The sequence below is a fragment of the Rana temporaria genome, chromosome 1, assembly GCF_905171775.1.
Source record: "Rana temporaria chromosome 1, aRanTem1.1, whole genome shotgun sequence".
In the NCBI taxonomy this organism is placed as follows: Eukaryota; Metazoa; Chordata; class Amphibia; order Anura; family Ranidae; genus Rana; species Rana temporaria.
This window is the reverse complement of record NC_053489.1, coordinates 447,830,635-447,848,816: the sequence shown is the minus strand read 5'-3', so window position 1 is coordinate 447,848,816 and position 18,182 is coordinate 447,830,635. Positions and strand designations below refer to the sequence as shown.

Sequence of the window (18,182 nt, the reverse complement as noted above, 5' to 3'; positions counted from 1 at the left end):
AAAAGTTAGGACCTGTAAGAGAGAAGATAACATGGATCCACTCCATAGATTGGCCATTATTTACACAGACTTTTTTTTATTTTATTTTTACAAAATATCTTGATAGCAACTAATCTACACACAATTGTAATATATGTTGAATAAAACAGTGCTGTCCTTAAAGCAGGGCTCCGGGCATAATTTTTTTTTTTTTGCAAGCTAAAATTAATTTTCATTAAATAGTCCCTTTAACATATTAATAGCCCCCCAATTGTTCCAGAAATCATTGCAAACAATTGCCTTATATCCTCCAGCTCATGTTGTGGCCGTATCCATCATATGTGTGGGCATGTGAAGCCCAGTTTCTTTTCTTTTCCTGGTTTTCAGGGAGAGGTGCATGCTGGGTGATTTTTAGGCACAGTAATGCCCAGAGACTCCTGGGAAATGAGTGTCATCATTTCCCAGGAGGCAATGGGGTCTTAGGACAGGAAGTTGAGCTACCTAGGACCAGGAACTAGGCAGATTATTAAATTTGCCTAGTAACAGCCAGATAGAAGTGAGTTTTTTTTTTTCTTTTCTTTTTTTTTACATTAAAGGCGAGCTGTTCATAGAAAGTTCATTTTTAGGGTGGAACTCCACTTTAATATGTACATATAATTACAGAACACACAATTGTGTTTTTCAAGCATTCCCCAATACACAAAAGTCTGGATACAGTCATTGCAGAAAACAGTAACTTCCCTTCCCTCCCAGACAAGGCTGATATGAGAAGGCATTCAGTAATTACCACTGTTCTCAATATTTTGTGCTGTAGTGATGGTCACAGATCTAGCCGTTAATCCCCATCCAGGTCAAAAATAACCGCAACTTCTATTACTGTTATAGTTCTTGTTCCAGGATACACAATGGACATTATACCAAAGGCACATTTAGATGTCCATCAGGATTTGAAGTTCCATTTATCACAGGAGTGTGTCTGATGAGAGCCTTAATTGAACCCGTCTTATCATCTCAACTGCAGTAGAAAATGAGTTAGCAGTGCTTTTTAACATCTTTCCTTGCGGTGATGGCTAAATAGGGCAATCCAAATCTTGTGGACTTGAGTGGCCAATACTGAACTTGCACAGTACACTCAGGAATCTCATACTGAGCATCGAAGTAGGCAAAAACTGTATTAATGTGGCATACAGTCACACAAATGAAGATGTGCCTGTGAGAACCAAAAAATAGAAATCACAGTCAGATACATGTATATGCAATAAATACGTTCAAAAGAGTTTTGCATTAAAGCGGAGGTTCACCCTAAAAACATGTATATAACTTTACATTCTGCATGCTTCCAACATTTACAGTATGCTGTTTGCTTTTTGTTTTTTGCTGTACATACCATATTATTACTATTTTCCACCCGGCTTCCGGGTACTCACTCCCGCAGGAGTAGGCGTTCCTATGGAGAGGTGCAGTGTCATGTGGGACTTCGCCCAGATGATTGACGTCTTGAGAAAAACTTCCCCTCGGCGGATAAGGCGTGTCACGAGTTTCCGAAAGTAGCCGAACTGCGAGTCGGCTCCATACGGCGCCTGCACAGTCAGCTCTACACGGCTCCTAGTTGGTGCGCAGGTGCCGTATAGAGCCGACTCGCAGTTCGGCTACTTTCGGAAACTCGTGATGCGCCTTATCCACCGGGGGGAAGTTTTTCTCCAAACATCAATCATCTGGGCGAAGTCCCACATGACACTGCGCCTCTGCATAGGAACGCCTACTCCCGCGGGAGTGAGTATCCGGAATCCGGGTGGAAAATAGCAATAATACGGTATGTAGAGCAAAAAAAAAAACAAAAAACAAACAGCATACTGTAAATGTTGGAAGTATGCAGAATGTAATGTTATATACATGTTTTTAGGGTGAATCTCCGCTTTAAATACTATCACATTAACAGTAATGTTAACTATTTGGTTAATTTAAAGTTGAGAAAGGAAAATTAAAGTAATTGTTATGGAAAATCGCCTTATTTCCCTGAAAGAAAATCATTATCTGCAAGTGTTACATTTACACATTACCTAGAATGAATATGCTTAAAATACAAGGTTTTCACATCCTGCGGAGAAGTTATTGCCCTGCTTAGCTTAGTATTGTCCGCAAATACAGAGATTGCACTGCTTACCCCATCCTCCAGGTTGTTTATGAATAAATTAAATAGGATTGGTCCCATGACAGAACCCTGGGGGGACCCCACTTTCCACCCCTGCCCATTCCGAGTACTCCCCGTTTACCACCACCCTCTGAACTCGCCTCTGTAGCCATTTTTAAATCCATGTACTTACCCTATCGTCCTTGCCAACTGGCCTGTTTGTACAGTAAACGTTTATGGGGAAGTATATCAAATGCTTTTGAAAAATCCAGGTATATCACGTCTACTGGTTTTCCTTTATCTAGATGGCAGCTCACTTCCTCATAGAAGATTAATAGATTGGTTTGGCAAGAACGATTCTTCATGAATCCATGCTGATTACTGCTAATGATACCGTTCTCATTACTAAAATCTTGTATATAGATAGTCCCTTATCATCCCCTCCAAGAGCTTACATACTGTTGATGTTAGGCTAACTGGTCTGTAATTCCCAGGGATGTATCTTGGCCCTTTTTTAAATATTGGTGCTACATTGGCTTTTCTCCAATCAGCTGGTACCATTACAGTCAGTAGACTGTTCGTAAAAATTAGGAACAATGGTCTGGCAATTACTTGACTGAGTTCCTTAAGGACCCTTAGCTGCAAGCCATCTGATCCCGAGGATTTATTATTGTTAAGTTTTTCAAGTCAATTTCTAATTCTGTCCTCTGTTAGCCATGAGGGTGCTTCCTGTGACATGTCATGAGGATAAACATTGCGGTTTTGGTTACTGAAGCCCCCTGATTCCCTCGTGAAAACTGAGAAGAATAAATTCAATACCTTTTCCATCTCTCCATCCTTAGTAACCAGATTACCTTCAACATTCTTTATGGGACCAATATGATCTGACCTTCCTTTCTTACTATTTATGTACTTAAAGTGGAGTTCCACCCAAAAATTTTACTTACGATTTTCGGATTCCTCCCTCCCTCTGGTGTCACATTTGACACCTTTCAAGGGGGAGCAAATACCTGTATAATACAGGTATTTGCTCTCACTTCTGGCGAAAGATTGCCACAGAATCCGTGGCGATATGCGCCATGTCCGGCCCTTCCTCCGCCCCCTGCTGTCTTCTGGGAGACACACAGGTCCCAAAAGACAGCAGTGACCAGTCAGGACGCACAATGCGACTAGCGCAAGCGCAGTAGGGAACCAGGCTGTGAAGCCGCAAGGCTTCACTTCCTGATTCTCTTACTGAAGATGCCCGCGCCTGCACCCGAAGCTGAAGGAATGGGTCGGCTTTGGGTAAGGACATTGCGGGCGCCCTGAACAGGTAAGTGTCCTTATTTTAAAAGTCAGCAGCTACAGTATTTGTAGCTGCTGACTTTTAATTTTTATGTTTTTGGCAGAACTCCGCTTTAAGGAATTTCTTGGGATTTTTCTTACTCTCTTCCGCTATGTGCCTTTTGTGTTCTATCTATCTTGCTGCCCTGATTTCACCCTTTCTTGTTGCATTCTTTGTACAGTTGGAATGCTGTTGATGATCCCTCTGCCTTGTATTTTTTGAAGGCCTTCTCCTTTGCTTTTATATGCATTTTTACGTTGGAGTTAAGCCACCCAGGACTTTTATTAGCTCTTTTAAATGTATTTCTCATTGGGATGCACTGACTAATGCCCTTATTTAATATGCTCTAAAAGCATACCCATTTCTCCTTCATGTTCTTTGTTCCTAAGATTTTATCCCAATTAGTATTTATCCCAGCAAGGCTCATAGCTTAGGGAAGTTGGCTCTTTTGAAATTCAGTGTCTTTGTATTCCCCTTATGTTTCCTATTAGTGTGATTTATACTGAAACTAATTGACCAATTGTGATCACTGTTTCCTAAATTGCCCCATATTTCCACATCCATAATCAGGTATTGTATTGTTGGTAATCAGTAGGTATAGCAATGCATTGTTTCTAGTTGGTGCATTTACCATCTGACTCATGAAATTGCCCTGCAAGACATTTTGGAACTGGTGTACCTTAGATGAATGCGCTGTCTCTTCCACCCAGTCTATGTCTGGATAACTAAAATCCCCCATTATGATGACACCTCCCATCCTTACCGCTAATCCAAATGTGATAGAGTCCCGCCTCCACCTCCTCCCTCTGGTTAGGGGGCCTATAGCATACTCCCAGTATTACTTTCCCCTTAGCTTCCTCCCAAGCTCTACCAATGTCACAAACTACGGTGAACGAGTGTGAACCACAACTTCGGTTAGGGAAAGATTTCAATGCACTTCACTATGCAATGTGATTTCCTATCGCAACATGGCAGCATACACCTTTGGGTTGTAGCTCCACCTCCACAACCTGATAGGACCGTATAGCTATTAAACCCAGAGAGGGCCCCCTCCCAGGTATTCTCCTTTTTTTCCTCACCTGATCAGGACTGGAATCGCAAGGTATCCCTTACCGTTTGTCGCCCCAGCCAGGTTCAGCCTATCCTGGGTGGAAGTCCTTCCTGTACAGCCTCTAAATGAGCTATATGGTTGGAGCCCCATTCTGGTGGTCTGGGGGGGCATATTTCAGCCTCTCCTGGGTGGAAGTCCTTCCTGTACAGCCTCTAAATGAGCTACATGGTTGGAGCCCTATTCTGGTGGTGCAGGCTTCTCAAAGAAAGCTTTTAACAAGCTTTGACATAAGTGACAGCGTTTCCTTTTTCTTTCCACATACTTTTACTTCCTTTCTCTGTGTTAAGGGCATTTGCCATTACCAAGAAGGCTGCAGCAGTGCAAGTACACTGAGCTTGAGAGGCAGGAAGTGATGCGCCCTCTGTGTTTCCTGGCTAGAGCTTTCCAGCATGGTGATCTGATCATGCTCAGGCACTGATATCATCACTAATGGAAAATGTGTGTTCTAAATGGTTTCACTGCATTTTTGGCAACAAATGGTGGAGATCTCTACTCATGCATGCTGAATGCTTATGTGGTCATTGTTACAGGTATGTTTTCACCTTTAATGGCATTTACCTGGGTTCTTATTATGTCCTTCTCAGTGTTGCTCTAGGATCATTGTGCTCTTTATGGCATTCACCTGAACTCTTCCTATCTCCTTCTCAATGCTTGCTCTGGGATCACTATGTTGGGCTCAGTTTCCACTAGTGCGACTTGTCACTGCAAAATCGCATTACAAGCCATACCCCATGATTTCAAATAAGTAATGTTCATATCTGTGTCCATAGACCCCAATAATACACATGCATTGCTCCAAGTTGCATCAAATTTGCAGCAAATCATGCGACTTTCAGGTCGCAATAGTGGAGACTTAGCGTTATGCCATTTTAAATTTCAGTCTGCTGCTTTGCTCTGTTTCGAGGGAAACGCTGTCCAGTCAGACCACCCATTGCTTTAAGGTATAGGGATTAGGTAAGTAGTGAAGATTGAGAAAAAGAGAGCCAATATCCATAGTCCTGTAAGGACCACAAGATAAAGGGAGCCTTCTGACGGTCAAGACAAGTTACCATCTAAGAACAGACATCCAGGCAATGTTGATTAAGCTCATCAACTCTCCCCTCATTATCACTGCTCTCCGTTTACAAGCATCACAAATTACCAGCCCTAATAGTTGCTGCATTTGTGGTGGAAAGTCATTGCCTGCCAAGCTAGCACTATACAGTCCTGCAAGGATCTCAAGATGAAGAGAGTCTGCTAAAAGCCAGAACAGTCACCGTTCAAGAGCAGTCATACACAGGGCTCAAGTCCTGTGGGAACGGAGTTCCTGCACTTTTTTCACAGCAGGAACTCAGTTCCCTTTGCAGAACTAGAGCAGCCGAGAGCAGCCTAGCCGCCCGAGCCAATCCTTCACTAAGCGGCGATGCCCAGCTCGAGTCACTGTCAGGGGCAGGCGAACCTTAGTAATCCTTTATGTTACTGGCCGTGAGTTATCGCGGGATTTAGAAAGAACTTCTTTATAAATCCCGCGATAACTCGTGGCAGACCTCTGCAATGTCTCCTAAGAACAATGACAAAAGCTCCCAGGAGACATTGCGGCATCGAGGAAGTGACGGAATACCCGCACACTACCCGATGAATCCATATACAGGAAGCGGCCAGTAACATAAAGGATTACTAAGGTACAGTGGATCGAAAAAAAAAAACATGCGGTTTAGTAATTATGCATATGAGCGTATCATTTTTTTTTTTTGGTGGGGGAGTGGATCTTGTGTGGGAGTTCCCACACTTTTCCCACACAGTCTTCGATCGGTCGCAGTTCAACCTCTCGTGGCTAAGGGCGATGTATGTCCCAGGAGCCCAGAACCAGCTGGCCGACATGCTAAGCAGAAGCTTTGTTTCCAACAACGAATGGACTCTGAGCCACCAAGCATTCTCCCTCATAACCAAACTTGGGGCATGCCGGATATAGATTTAGCAGCAACACCAGACAACGCGAAGTGCCAGAGTTATCTGACAAGAACCCCTTGCCCATTAGCGGAGGGGACAGACTGCCTACAGCATGACTGGAACCTTTGTCTGGGTTACATCTTTCCCCAGACACCTCTCATACCAAGATTTCTTCTCAGGCTCAAGAGGTCAGCATCTACAATTATAGCAGTCCTTCCTTTTTGGCCGAAGCGACCATGGTTCACAACTCTCCTTCAGCTGAATACAGCAATGCCATTACCGCTTCTACCAGCAGTGGATCTACTATCTCTGGGGCAACTTCTTCATCCATCCCCGGAAAGAATGCACCTGACAGCCTGGAGATTGAAAGGGCTAGGTTCCTAGACCAAGGTTGCTCTCAAAAAGTGGTAGAGACTCTTCTTCAAGCCAGAAGGTACACCACCAACAGTACCTACAAGAGAATCTGGGAGAAGTGTCCTCGGAAATTATTTGCCGAGCAGCGACTTGGTCATCTGGAAACACCTTTATATCTCATTACAAGGTGGACTCTGACCGACTGTCCACGGCAGAGTTTGGATGAGCAATTATTCAGTTCAACACCTCTATTCCATGTAAATAAACTTGACTTTATGCTCAGACCCACCCAGTTTGCGAGTTATTCCCCAAAGGTGTATGCTGCCATGATGCGACAGGAAAACGTAAAATTGTATACTCGCCTTTCCGTAATTTTCCTTTCCTGTTGCATCTTCATGGCAGCATACAGATGCTCACCCATCTGAGGTGAGGTGTATATATATACTGAGAATACCTGGGCGGGGGCCCTCTCTGGGTTTAATAGCTATGCGGTCCTATCGGGTTGTGGAGGTGGAGCCACAACCCAAAGGTGTATGCTGCCATGAAGATGCAACAGGAAAGGAAAATTACGGAAAGGTGAGTATACAATTTTCTGTTTTTCAGTACTGGACCCCAGGCGTCACTCTAATCAGAGAAAAAGAGTTTGGGGGTTCACGACATCATCTCTCTCACATAGAGGAATGCGTTGAGCTACTAAGGGAGGAGATATTACAACATACTTTCAACCTCTAGCCTTAAAAGGTTATGGTCAACGTGAGTGAAGCACAACTGCGTTGAGGAAAGGATTTCAATGCACTTCTCTATGTGAAGTGTTTTTCAGTACTGGACCCCAGGCATCACTCTAATCAGAGAATAAGTGTTTGGGGGTTCGCTACATCATATCACTGACATATAGGAATGCATTGAGCTACTAAGGGAGGAGGTACAACCCTTAGCCTAAAAAAGGTATAGCGAACATGTTCAGTATTTTAGGCCGGAAGGCCGTATACTATTCACAACAAATGTCAAGCACGTAGCATATGAGAATACTTTATGCAGATAGCATTTACTTGAGAGAGGCAACTGAAGGTTAAATGGTTTAAGAGTGTATGTCCCTTTAAGATATGCCACAACTGTTATATGAGACCATAATAACTAATCCCAAGCAGAGCAGTAGTCTAACTTGAAGCAGGTTCAAAGACAGTACTTGGTTAATACAATATGTGAACAGGGTAATTCTAGAACAATACATCTAACGTGGTAATGGTACTTATCCGGTTGCAGGGATGAGAGTTCTTTATCAGGGTATTGTAGCAGTAATGGGATTCAGTAATGGATGGTCTCCTTGTGGTGAAATCTTAGTGTGTCCCCAGAGCAATGGCAGCGTGGATCCAGGTAGATCGCACTTAGTAGCGTTAGTTGTAGCTTAATGCTGGCATGGTTCCTACGTGCGATGGTTTTCAGCTGAGGGGATATACAGGCAGTAGTTTGTTGTAGCGTGGTCTGGCTACGACCGACAATAATAGAACAGCGTGTAGTAAACACGCTGTTCTGTTTATAGGAGTGAGGCATGTGTGCCGAATAGAGCGTTGATTACGCTCAGCACTTCTGCGTTCCACGCTGAACGCACGCTGCGCTGGGCGATGACGTCAGTGTGCAGTCGCCGTATGCGTTCCAGCGTGGAACGCAATACGGCAACAAAAGCGCAGTTTACAACCAATAAGGATTCCACCTCCTCCCTTGCTTCCTTTAGTGAAGTCATCTCTCACATTCACTTGTTCATCATTTTTTATATGCAGGCACACCCCTCCCCCTTTTTTATCCTCTCTATCCCTGTGATATAGGGAATACTCTTGAATGGTTGCCAGCCAGTCATGAGGGCTGTTGAACCAAGTCTCTGAAATTCCTACAAAATCGAAATCCTCCTCGTGCAACAGTAGCTCCAGTTCTCCCATCTTGTCCGTCAGACTCCTGGCATTGGTGAACATGCCACATAGTTTAGACCGGACGCATACTGCTTCCCTTTTGGGTGTTCTGAGGTTGCAAATAGGACTTGTTACTATACTTACCTCAGGTTTAGATGCTTTAGTCAACCTACCACTAATGCCCCCAATACTACCCTCTGGAATATGTTACGTGCTGACTAACTCTACTTCTGGACCCTCCCCCCATCGCCTAGTTTAAAAGCCCCTCTAACTTTTCGGCCATCTTCACTCCCAGCAGATCTGCGCCCTCCTCATTTAGGTGCAGTCCCTTGTTTACATCCCTAATCTCCCTTTCTGGTGCGGTTTGAGGTACCGGTAGTATTTCTGAGAATACTATCTTGGAGGTCCTTTTCCTCAATTTAGCACCTAAAATCATTTTTTTAGGACACTCCATCTTCCTCTGACTTTGTCATTGCAGCCAAAATGCACAATGACAGCCAGTTATTCCCCAGCCCCTCCCAGTACATTTGTTAGGGTCAGGTCACACTAGTGACACCATATGCAGGTGACAAATTGCCAGGGACAGGATTATTACAAATTGCCAGGGACAGGATTATTATGCAGATCAGAGGAAATACACTCTTAGCGCCAACCTTCTCTCCCTCACTGTTAAGATGAGTGTGCCACTGCTTTATCATTGATGAAAACACTGCAGGAAGTCACATTAATCCTGCCAGCGAGGAAGTGATACCTGGATCCAGGTAAGTATTTATTTCGGACATTTTGCGCTACCAGGCAGCGCTCCCTTTTTGCCTATAGCCCAGAGCTCAGTAGAATGGTTTCCTCTTGACAGCTGCCTTATAGTTCTTGCACTGGCAGGTAATAGATAGTCAGTGGGCAATTTGCTTCCTATAAACCAGCAACATAGGGGAGCAATCTTCCTCCACTGACCTCCAATGCAAGAGGGAGTTATCTTCCTACTAACTACCAATGTAAGGGGGCATTCCTCCTTCTATTGACTACCCAAGTAAACAGTATTCTTCATAATGATTGCACACCTAAGGAAGCTTTCTTTCTTCTACGGACCACCAACTCAGGTGAGAATTCTTCTGCCTACTGAGCACCAGTGTAAGGGAGCATTCTTCCTTCAACTGGCAACCAAAATAAGTGGGTATTCTTTCTTCTACTGACCACCAATGTTAAGGAACATTCCTACTGGCCAGCCACATAAAAGAGCATTCTTTTTCCTACTAACCACTCACGCAAGGGAGCATTCTTCTTTCTAGTGAACACACACATGAGGGAGCCATCTTCCTTCTACTGACCACCAACTTAAAGGCAAATTCTTCCTTCTTCTGACCACCAACATAATGGGATATTTTTACTTCTACTGATCACCAATGTACAGGGTAAATTCTTCTCACACGAACCATCAATGCAAGGAACATTACATTTTTACTTAGTTTAGTGAAATAAGTGAAGCTTTGCTGCATTATACAATCAAGTGGAAGCAAAAATCCTATTTTTTTTTTTATTTTCCTTGCACATGATTTAATATTCTTTGCAAAGTGAATTTTCACTTACCTTCAACTCTTTCATTAAAGCTGTTATAAAGGCTGCCCCCCCCCCCCCCAAATAACAAACATGTTATACTTACCTGTACTGTACAATTACACAGAGCAGCCCCAAACCTCCTCTATAGGGCAGATATGAAGGCTTGCCACCCGAGCCAGGCTGTGTGCATCCATTGACACACACAGTTGCGCTTGGCTCCGCCTCCCACTCTCTCCTAACAGGATTTGATTGACAGCAGCAGGAGCCAATGACTCCCTAAGTATTTAGGGATGTGAGTGGGAAATACTGCTACTGGAACGTTATGACTTTAAAACCCACTTCATAAGTAAAAATGCACTTTGCAAATTGAAAATGCTCTAGGCATCCAGTAAACCAACCAAACTTTTTTTTTTTTATTCTATTCTCTATAACAGGGGTCTCCAAACTTTCTAAACAAAGAGCTGGTTTATTGCCCTTCAGACTTTGGGGGGGCTGTACTGTGGCCAGCAGGAGTGTAATTTTTTCTGGCTTCAGTGGGAGTAAACATCACCACATTTTGTATTAGGGGGGGGGGGGGGGGGATAGTGCCACATTGTTAGCTTCATAGGGAGGAATTATGCCCCATTATTGGTGTCAGTGGGAGAAATTGTGCCCCATTGTTGGTGTCATATGGCAGAATAGTATCTTATATCAGTGGGAGGAATAGTGCTCAAAGGGTCTGGCATGCAAAGGGCCACATCTGGCCTCAGGGCCTCAGTTTGGAGACCACTGCTCTATACATAACTCATATATATATTAGCTGTCCTTACCAGAAGCTATGCAAGTAACAGAAGTTGATCCTTTCCCAAAAATTACAGAAGAAGCGATCACTAAGCCAGCAAGAAATGGCCAATAGCCACAAATAAAAAGACGTGAATGCCAAATTAATGATGTCCTTGTCAGTGCACCTGTGTATAATAAGAGAAAAAAATATTATATGACCAGTTAAATGCTAAGGAGGTTTTACATGTAAAAAGAGACCTCTAATTCAGACTCCTCCACTCTTTTACTTTTGTCACAATAGATATACTACATTTGAAAACTAAGAAAAATTATATAATATAATAGATATGCTACAGTAATACATTTGTATTATCATGAGTTATGGCTATTGGATCCCTCGATGTTGCAGCATTAGAAGATTTTTAATATACTTTAATAGGTTAAATCAGAGATATTTTAATGAGGAGGAGTGGAGGGGTTGATGATGTCACAATACCCTCATCCAATCAGAGAATGCCTTGTATTAACTAAGAAGCATACAACATGTATTCTGAATGGGGTTCTGAGTACTGATCAATCAGGACCATTCAGATCTGTCCATGCATTTTAAAACTCATGACAGGATGGTGAAACTGTATCACACACACAGGTAAGTACAGCGGAAAGAAAAGCCTGGAGCAATATAAAGTAATGGCATATGCGCAGGGCGGTCATGACAGGGTTAACAGGGGAAGTCAATTTAGGTAGGAGGTGCTGTGGGAGCTTTGTATGGGAGGGGTTAGGAGGCAGATAAAAGCTGGCCCCTCCCTATGAGAGGCAAGCACAGTGCGGGGGAAAGTTTCAGAGCCATGTCGTCTGTGGGGCAGCTCTTTTCACAGCTCAGGGAGCAGGCTGAGGTTAGGGGACAGGACTGGCTACAGGATGTCTTGGGGCCTGTTTTGCGGCAGCCGGAGGGTGAGGTACTCTCGGAGGGATGCATGGGGGGTAGGGTCCGTAGGTCCAGGCCGCCGGAACGGTTCTCCCCGGATCGTTTTGTGGCCTTCACGCGGCAGGCGGGGGGCAGTTCCGGCTCTCAGACGGGCCCGCCGGCGAATCGTGCGGCATTTCGGGCTGTGGGGAGTCCTGTGCGGATCCCCGGGCAGGCGAGCAGGCCAGCGGTGGAGCGAGGGGGGCCCGGGAATAGCTGTGCAGCCTAGTAGAGTGCGGGATCGCGGGAGCGCTGGCCCCGCCCCCAGATCAGGAATGGAGGTGATCAGACCTAGCCCAGGGAGAGTGGCAGCATATGTCCCCAGGCCTGCTAGCTCCGCGGCAGGGGACAGAAGCAGTGACAGAAGATCGGATGGCGGTGCAGGAAGAGCGGAGGCCGGCAGGACTGAGGCCCCACACACTGGTTCTGGCAAGGCTGTCCAAAAATCGGTGGGTGGTTACACGGAGCGGAGGAGGGGCCGGATGGCAGCGGATCCTGCGTCATCTGTGGCTGTTATGCCTGGCGGGCTTTTACCAGAGGAGGAAGAAGTGCATAGTCGGTGGGTGAGCTGTCAGTGTCGGAGGCGGATCCCCTGCCCATGAGGGTGGCTGCGATGGAGAGAAGATGGTCGGCTGTTGGGTCAGCACCTGTGCAGCCCGGTAAGTAATTTTCACATTTATCTGTGGGGGGGGGGGGGTGAGTCTGGCAGTGCAGGTCAGGGGTGCCAGGCGGGGGTAGTGTCTGAGACGCCGGTGGTCGGGGAGGCTTTCGGGGGTAATACGGGGATGTTGGCCTTTTTGGCAGGGATTAAGGAGCTGGTGCAGAAGTTTGAGGTGGTCTGGCAGCTGCCTGGGTCCCGCCGGCTGGGGGGGCGGTGTAGGCCTGTGCGGTTGTGGGCGGGGCTTCGACCGAGGCCGCGCCGACTCCAGTGGCAGTGCCTGTAGTGGAGTCCCCTGCACCGGTAGTTCCGCAGGGGTCGGCTAAGGTGGTGGCGGCGGGGGAGTCTGCTGGTAGGCAGGAGGTGAGGTGAGGTGTATATTTGTTATGAGGGACCGTTGGGGTCACATCTGAAGCAAGAAATGCGAGAGAAGCTGTGGATGGGTAAGTACGTGGATATCTTCTCTTTGCTGCCTTTAGAAAAGTTTAATTTGGATAGGGTTAAACCCGATGATTCGAAGGAGGAGGATGAGGAAAAGCGAAGGTACAGGTTGATCCCGAGAATGTTTACTACATGGCTGCAGGCATTCGGTATAATGGCCAGTGTGATTGGGGAAAAGCACCCGGAATATTGTTTGGCGCTTTTCTGTTATCAGTACTCGATTGGGGAGGAGTATAGGGTGTATGGGGGTACGGGGTGGCTCAGATACGATGAACAGTTTAGGCAGCGTAGGGCCATGCGGCCTGAACTGCGTTGGGACCATGAGGCCTTGTACACACGGCCGGATATGTCCGCTGAAACTGGTCCGCGGACCAGTTTCCGCGGACATGTCCGACCGTGTGTACGGCCTAGCGGACAGGTTTCCAGCGGACAAAAGTTTCTTAGCATGCTAAGAAACTTGTCCGGTGGAAACCTGTCCGTCAGACATGTCCGATGGTTAGTACACCTAACCATCGGACCGAAATCCCCCGCATGCGTCGAAGTGATTCGACGCATGTGTGGAAGCATTGAACTTCCTGGTTCGCGCACTTCGCCGCGTCATCGTCGCCGCCACGTCAACGCGTTTTCTGTCCGCGGGGAATTTGGCCTGATGGTGTGTACACACATCAGACTAAAAGCTCCCAGCAGACATGTCCGATGAAAACGGTCCGCGGACCGTTTTCATCGGACATGTCTGATCGTGTGTACAGGGCCTAAGGATATCACCGTGTGGATGCGGTTGATGACGTCTCCGCGTGCTCCGAATCATTTTTTTCAGGGGGGGGGGGGGTTTCCTTTGGCCCAGGGTCAGTCGGCCGGAAACAAAAAAGGGGTATGTTTGCAGTACAATTCAGGTACCTGCAAGTTTGGCAGTTCTTGCCGATACAAGCACGAGTGCTCGGGGGGTGTGGGGGTTCTCACCCGGGGTCCAGGTGTTTCAAGCAAGGAAAAGGCAAGACCGGCGACTCTGGAAACAAGAGGGAAGACGCCGGTGATGGTGGAAAGGATGCGGCCGTTCCTAGGTAGGTATCCTGACAGGGCGGCGGCTCAGGTGTTGGAGGCAGGTTTCACTGTGGGTTTTAGTATTCCGTGTAATTTGAAGGTTGTTCCCCTGTTGGCCCGTAATCTGCGGACGGCCCTGCAGCATCCTGGTGTGGTTTCTGAGAAACTGCAAAAGGAGGTTGCTTTGGGGCGCATGGTTGGGCCTTTCCTTGCGGCACCGCTTTCCGACTTGGTCGTGTCTCCACTAGGGGTCGTGCCCAACAAGTTTAGGCTCATTCACCACCTGTCTTTTCCAAAAGGCGGGTCGGTGAATGATGCGATCGATCAGGAGGTATGCTCGGTGACTTATACCTCCTTCGACGTGGCTGTGGGTTGGGTCTGGCGTTATGGTCGTGGTGCTTTGATGGCAAAGGTGGACGTGGAATCTGCGTTCCAGCTGCTCCCTGTTCACCCGGATAGTTTCCGGTTGCTGGGATGGGGAATTTTACGTTGACAAGTGCTTGTCGATGGGTTGCTCGGTATCCTGTGCCTTATTTGAGCTTTTCAGCTCATTTGTGGAATGGGTGGTGCGGGATGTCTCGGGGGTGAATTCTGTGATTCACTACCTGGGTGATTTCCTTTGCATTGGTCCAGCGTCTTCCAGAATCCGTGGGGTGCTCCTGGCTACATTGGAGCACATCACAGAGAGGTTTGGCATTCCATTGGCACCTGAGAAGACTGAGGGACCCTGTACGGTCATCATTTTCTTGGGCATTGTTTTGGACTCTGAAGCGATGGAGTGCAGGCTACCGGAAGACAAATTGTTGGATTTGAAGAGGGGGGTTAAGGAGCTGATGGGATTGCGCAAGGTTCACCTGCAAATGTTGCAGTCTTTGCTGGGTAAGCTGAATTTTGCGTGACGCATTTTGCAGGCTTGCGGCGAGTACGGCGGGTGTTGGGTCACCAAAGCACTTTGTGAGTCTGGCTAAAGAACACAGGGAGGATTTGAGGGTATGTGTTACGTACCTGGTTTCCAGAGTCTGATGCAGGGTAGCCTCTCTTACGACTCTGGTTCGCGAGCCACTGGATATGGGACAGCGGGCTCGGAGCACAGAGGGGTAGTAGTGCCGGGTGGTGATGTGTAGAAGCAGGTGGACGAATACCTCTGGCAAGTAGATGCTGAACGTACAGCGGAGGATGGGTCAGCGACCCGCACAGAAGCTGCGACTACAGCGGCACAAGTTAGTAATAGTTCAGGTATACCGGGAAAGCAGGGTCAAACAAGCCGGGTCATAACAGGTGATCGTGCAGAAAGATGACTGAAGAATGGTCGGTAAACAAGCAGGTGGATCTGGCAGCAGTGAAGTCAAGCAGGCGGATGGTCAAACGGAGCCGGGTCAGGATAGGAGAGATGAGAGGAGTCAGACAAGCCGGGTTCGGTGTTCAAATCAGGTTTCAGGTAGAGTAGTCAAAACAAGCCAAGTTCAGTGTTCAAATCAGGTTTCAGATAGCAAACAGGTCTCAGATAGGATCCACGTCAGAACTGCAGATCAGGCAGCAAAGACACTGTGCTGCTGAGGTGTTTAAATAGGCCAGCCTGCTGTTAATCACTGAAATCAGTCTGCACCATTAACCCTTAAGTGGCAGATCCATGACAGTATGGCATACCTTTTTGGACTCCTTTAATGGTCGGGCGTTGTGGATGTCTGGGCCGGTGAGCAATTTTGACCTGGAATTGTTCACCTCATCGCGGGATGGATCCAGAAGTCGGTGAGCACGGCTACTTGGCCGACTTATATAAAGGTATGGCGGGAGTGGCTGGTGTGCGGGTCCATGGCCGAGGTCATGGAGGCGGGGTTCACTAAGAATCTGGTACTACTGGAACTGTTTCCGGTAGTGCTGGCGGTGTTATGGGGGGCGTCTTTCAGGGACCTGAAAGTTCGTTACCATGGGGACAACATGGGTGTGGTGCAGGTCATCAATAAGGTTTCGGCGTCTTCTCCACCTGTTATCAGGCTGTTACAGCACTTGGTTTTGCGATGTTTGCAGCTTAACATTTTCATTTATGCAGTACACATCCCAGGGGTTGAGAATGTCATAACTGACGCGTTGTCTCGCTTCCAGTGGGACAGGTTCCGAGATTTGGCGCCGGCAGCGGAGCAGCAGCGGGTACCTTATCCCGAATGGTTGTGGGAGATAGCATTTACCTCGTCACGGGATGGATCCAGAAGTCGGTGAGCACGGCTACTTGGCCGACTTATATAAAGGTATGGCGGGAGTGGCTGGCTTTTGTTCAGGAGACGGGTGAGGAGCCCGAGGGGAACCAGGTGCGCTGGCTTGTTTTGTATTATGTTGCTAGGGGGGGGGGGGGGTGTCTGCGTCTGGTATGAATAAAACATTGTCTGGTTTAGCGTTTTGGTTTAAATTACAGGGGCAGACTGACTTTACTAAGAATTTTTGGGTGCGCCAGGCGATGAAAGGGTATCGGCGGGCAGTGGTCCGGAGGGATACTAGGAGGCCTGTTACATTTGAGGTCTTGGGTGGCATTGTGGAGCAGCTGGTGCATGTGTGATCGTCTGTTTATGAGGTCGCTTTGTTTAAGGCGGCCTTTTTGTTGGCATTTTTTGGGGCTTTCCGGATAGGGGAGTTGGTCAGTCCTTCTAAAAAGGTTCAGGGGGGCATTGGGAGCCAGGAGGTAGTGTGTGGTGATGAGGATTTACTGTTGTTTTGGCGGCGGTCAAAGACGGATCAAGCAGGAAGAGGGAGGTCGGTGCACGTATTTGCGGTGCCAGGTTCTAGTTTATGCCCCGTGCGGGCGGTTAAGGGGTTTGTGGGTTTACGCCCGCAGACGGCTGGTTCCTTTTTGGTTCATTCAGACGGATCTCCCCTGTCACGTTTCCAATTCGTAGCGGTTTTTAGGAAATGTTTGGGGGGCTTGAGTTTGGCAGAGAAGGAATTTTCATCACACTCGTTTAGGATAGGGACGGCGACGGAGGCGGCCAGGAGTGGTATGGATGTGGAGGTGGTTAAACGGATTGGGTGGTGTGAATCCAGGAGGTTTCAGCTGTATGTTCGTCCTCACTTGGTGGTGGGTTTGTGAGGCAGTTGGGTAGATGTAGTAGGGGTGCATTATGTTTGGTCGTGAATTTTTGAGTGTGTGGTCATGGTATGATGTTTGTCCTCTTTTATTTTCAGGTGCAGTGACAGGACTGGTCTGGATATTGGGCCATTCATATGTGTGCTGGGGGGCTCGGAGAGGTGATGCTAGACAGGCAGTTGGGGTTTTCCAGACAGGAGGCCTGTGTTAGATGGTTGGGTGTTCCGGGGATGTTATGGGGGAGGATGTTTCCCGAAGTGCAGCGTTTTGCGCAGAGGGATAGGCCGCCTGACGTCTTGGTTTTGCACGTGGGCGGCAATGATTTGGGGGGTCAGATCGATGATTGACATCACGCGCGATATCAAATTTGATGTGGGGCGGCTGATGTCAGAATTTCCCGGCATGGTCATCGTTTGGTCGGACATGGTGGCGCGTACGACTTGGAGGATGGCCAGGTCGGTTGAGGGTGTGAACAGGGCCAGAAAAAAGATCAATAGTGATGTCAGTAGGTTCATGGTGCGGAACAGGGACTTGGCGATTAGGCACCTGGAATTGGAATGGGAGACTTGGAGGTATCTTAGAAGTGACGGGGTTCATTTGAATGAGGTGGGTATTGATCTTTGGGTGTTGGGGTTGCAGGACGGCATTCAGAGAGCGCTTCGAGTGTGGAGGAGCGCCCAAGGGTAAGGTTGTTCCCCTTTGGTGCTGTGGCGGGTGTTAGTCTTTGCAGGAGAGGGAAGATATTGCAGAAGGAGGAGTTTTGGGGACCTATCGTTTCTATGGGTCCCGATAATGGTTTCCAGCTAACGAAGGTTAGCTGGGAAGTGGTAATGGGGGCACTGTGGCCAGTGGCTGTCTCTGAGCCAGCTTGTCGGCTGGAGGCCTATCAATACACTGGGAAGGTACCGCAGTGCATTATGTTTTTTCCCCACATAGGGGTATAGAGTTCCT

At 47.3% G+C, this 18,182-nt stretch overlaps 1 protein-coding gene across 1 annotated transcript in view; it reads right to left on the bottom strand.

The window, feature by feature from the left end:
• Window positions 1-557: 557 nt before the first annotated feature.
• ACER1 (alkaline ceramidase 1) overlaps window positions 558-18,182 on the bottom strand; it is an 87,856-nt gene continuing 70,231 nt past the window's right edge. The window contains exons 6-7 of the mRNA XM_040327178.1: window positions 11,096-11,233; window positions 558-1,189 (exon numbers count right to left, since the gene is read on the bottom strand). Of these exons, the coding sequence (XP_040183112.1) occupies window positions 1,012-1,189; window positions 11,096-11,233 (316 nt within the window). The 3' untranslated portion in view covers window positions 558-1,011. The remainder of the gene's footprint in view (window positions 1,190-11,095; window positions 11,234-18,182) is intronic.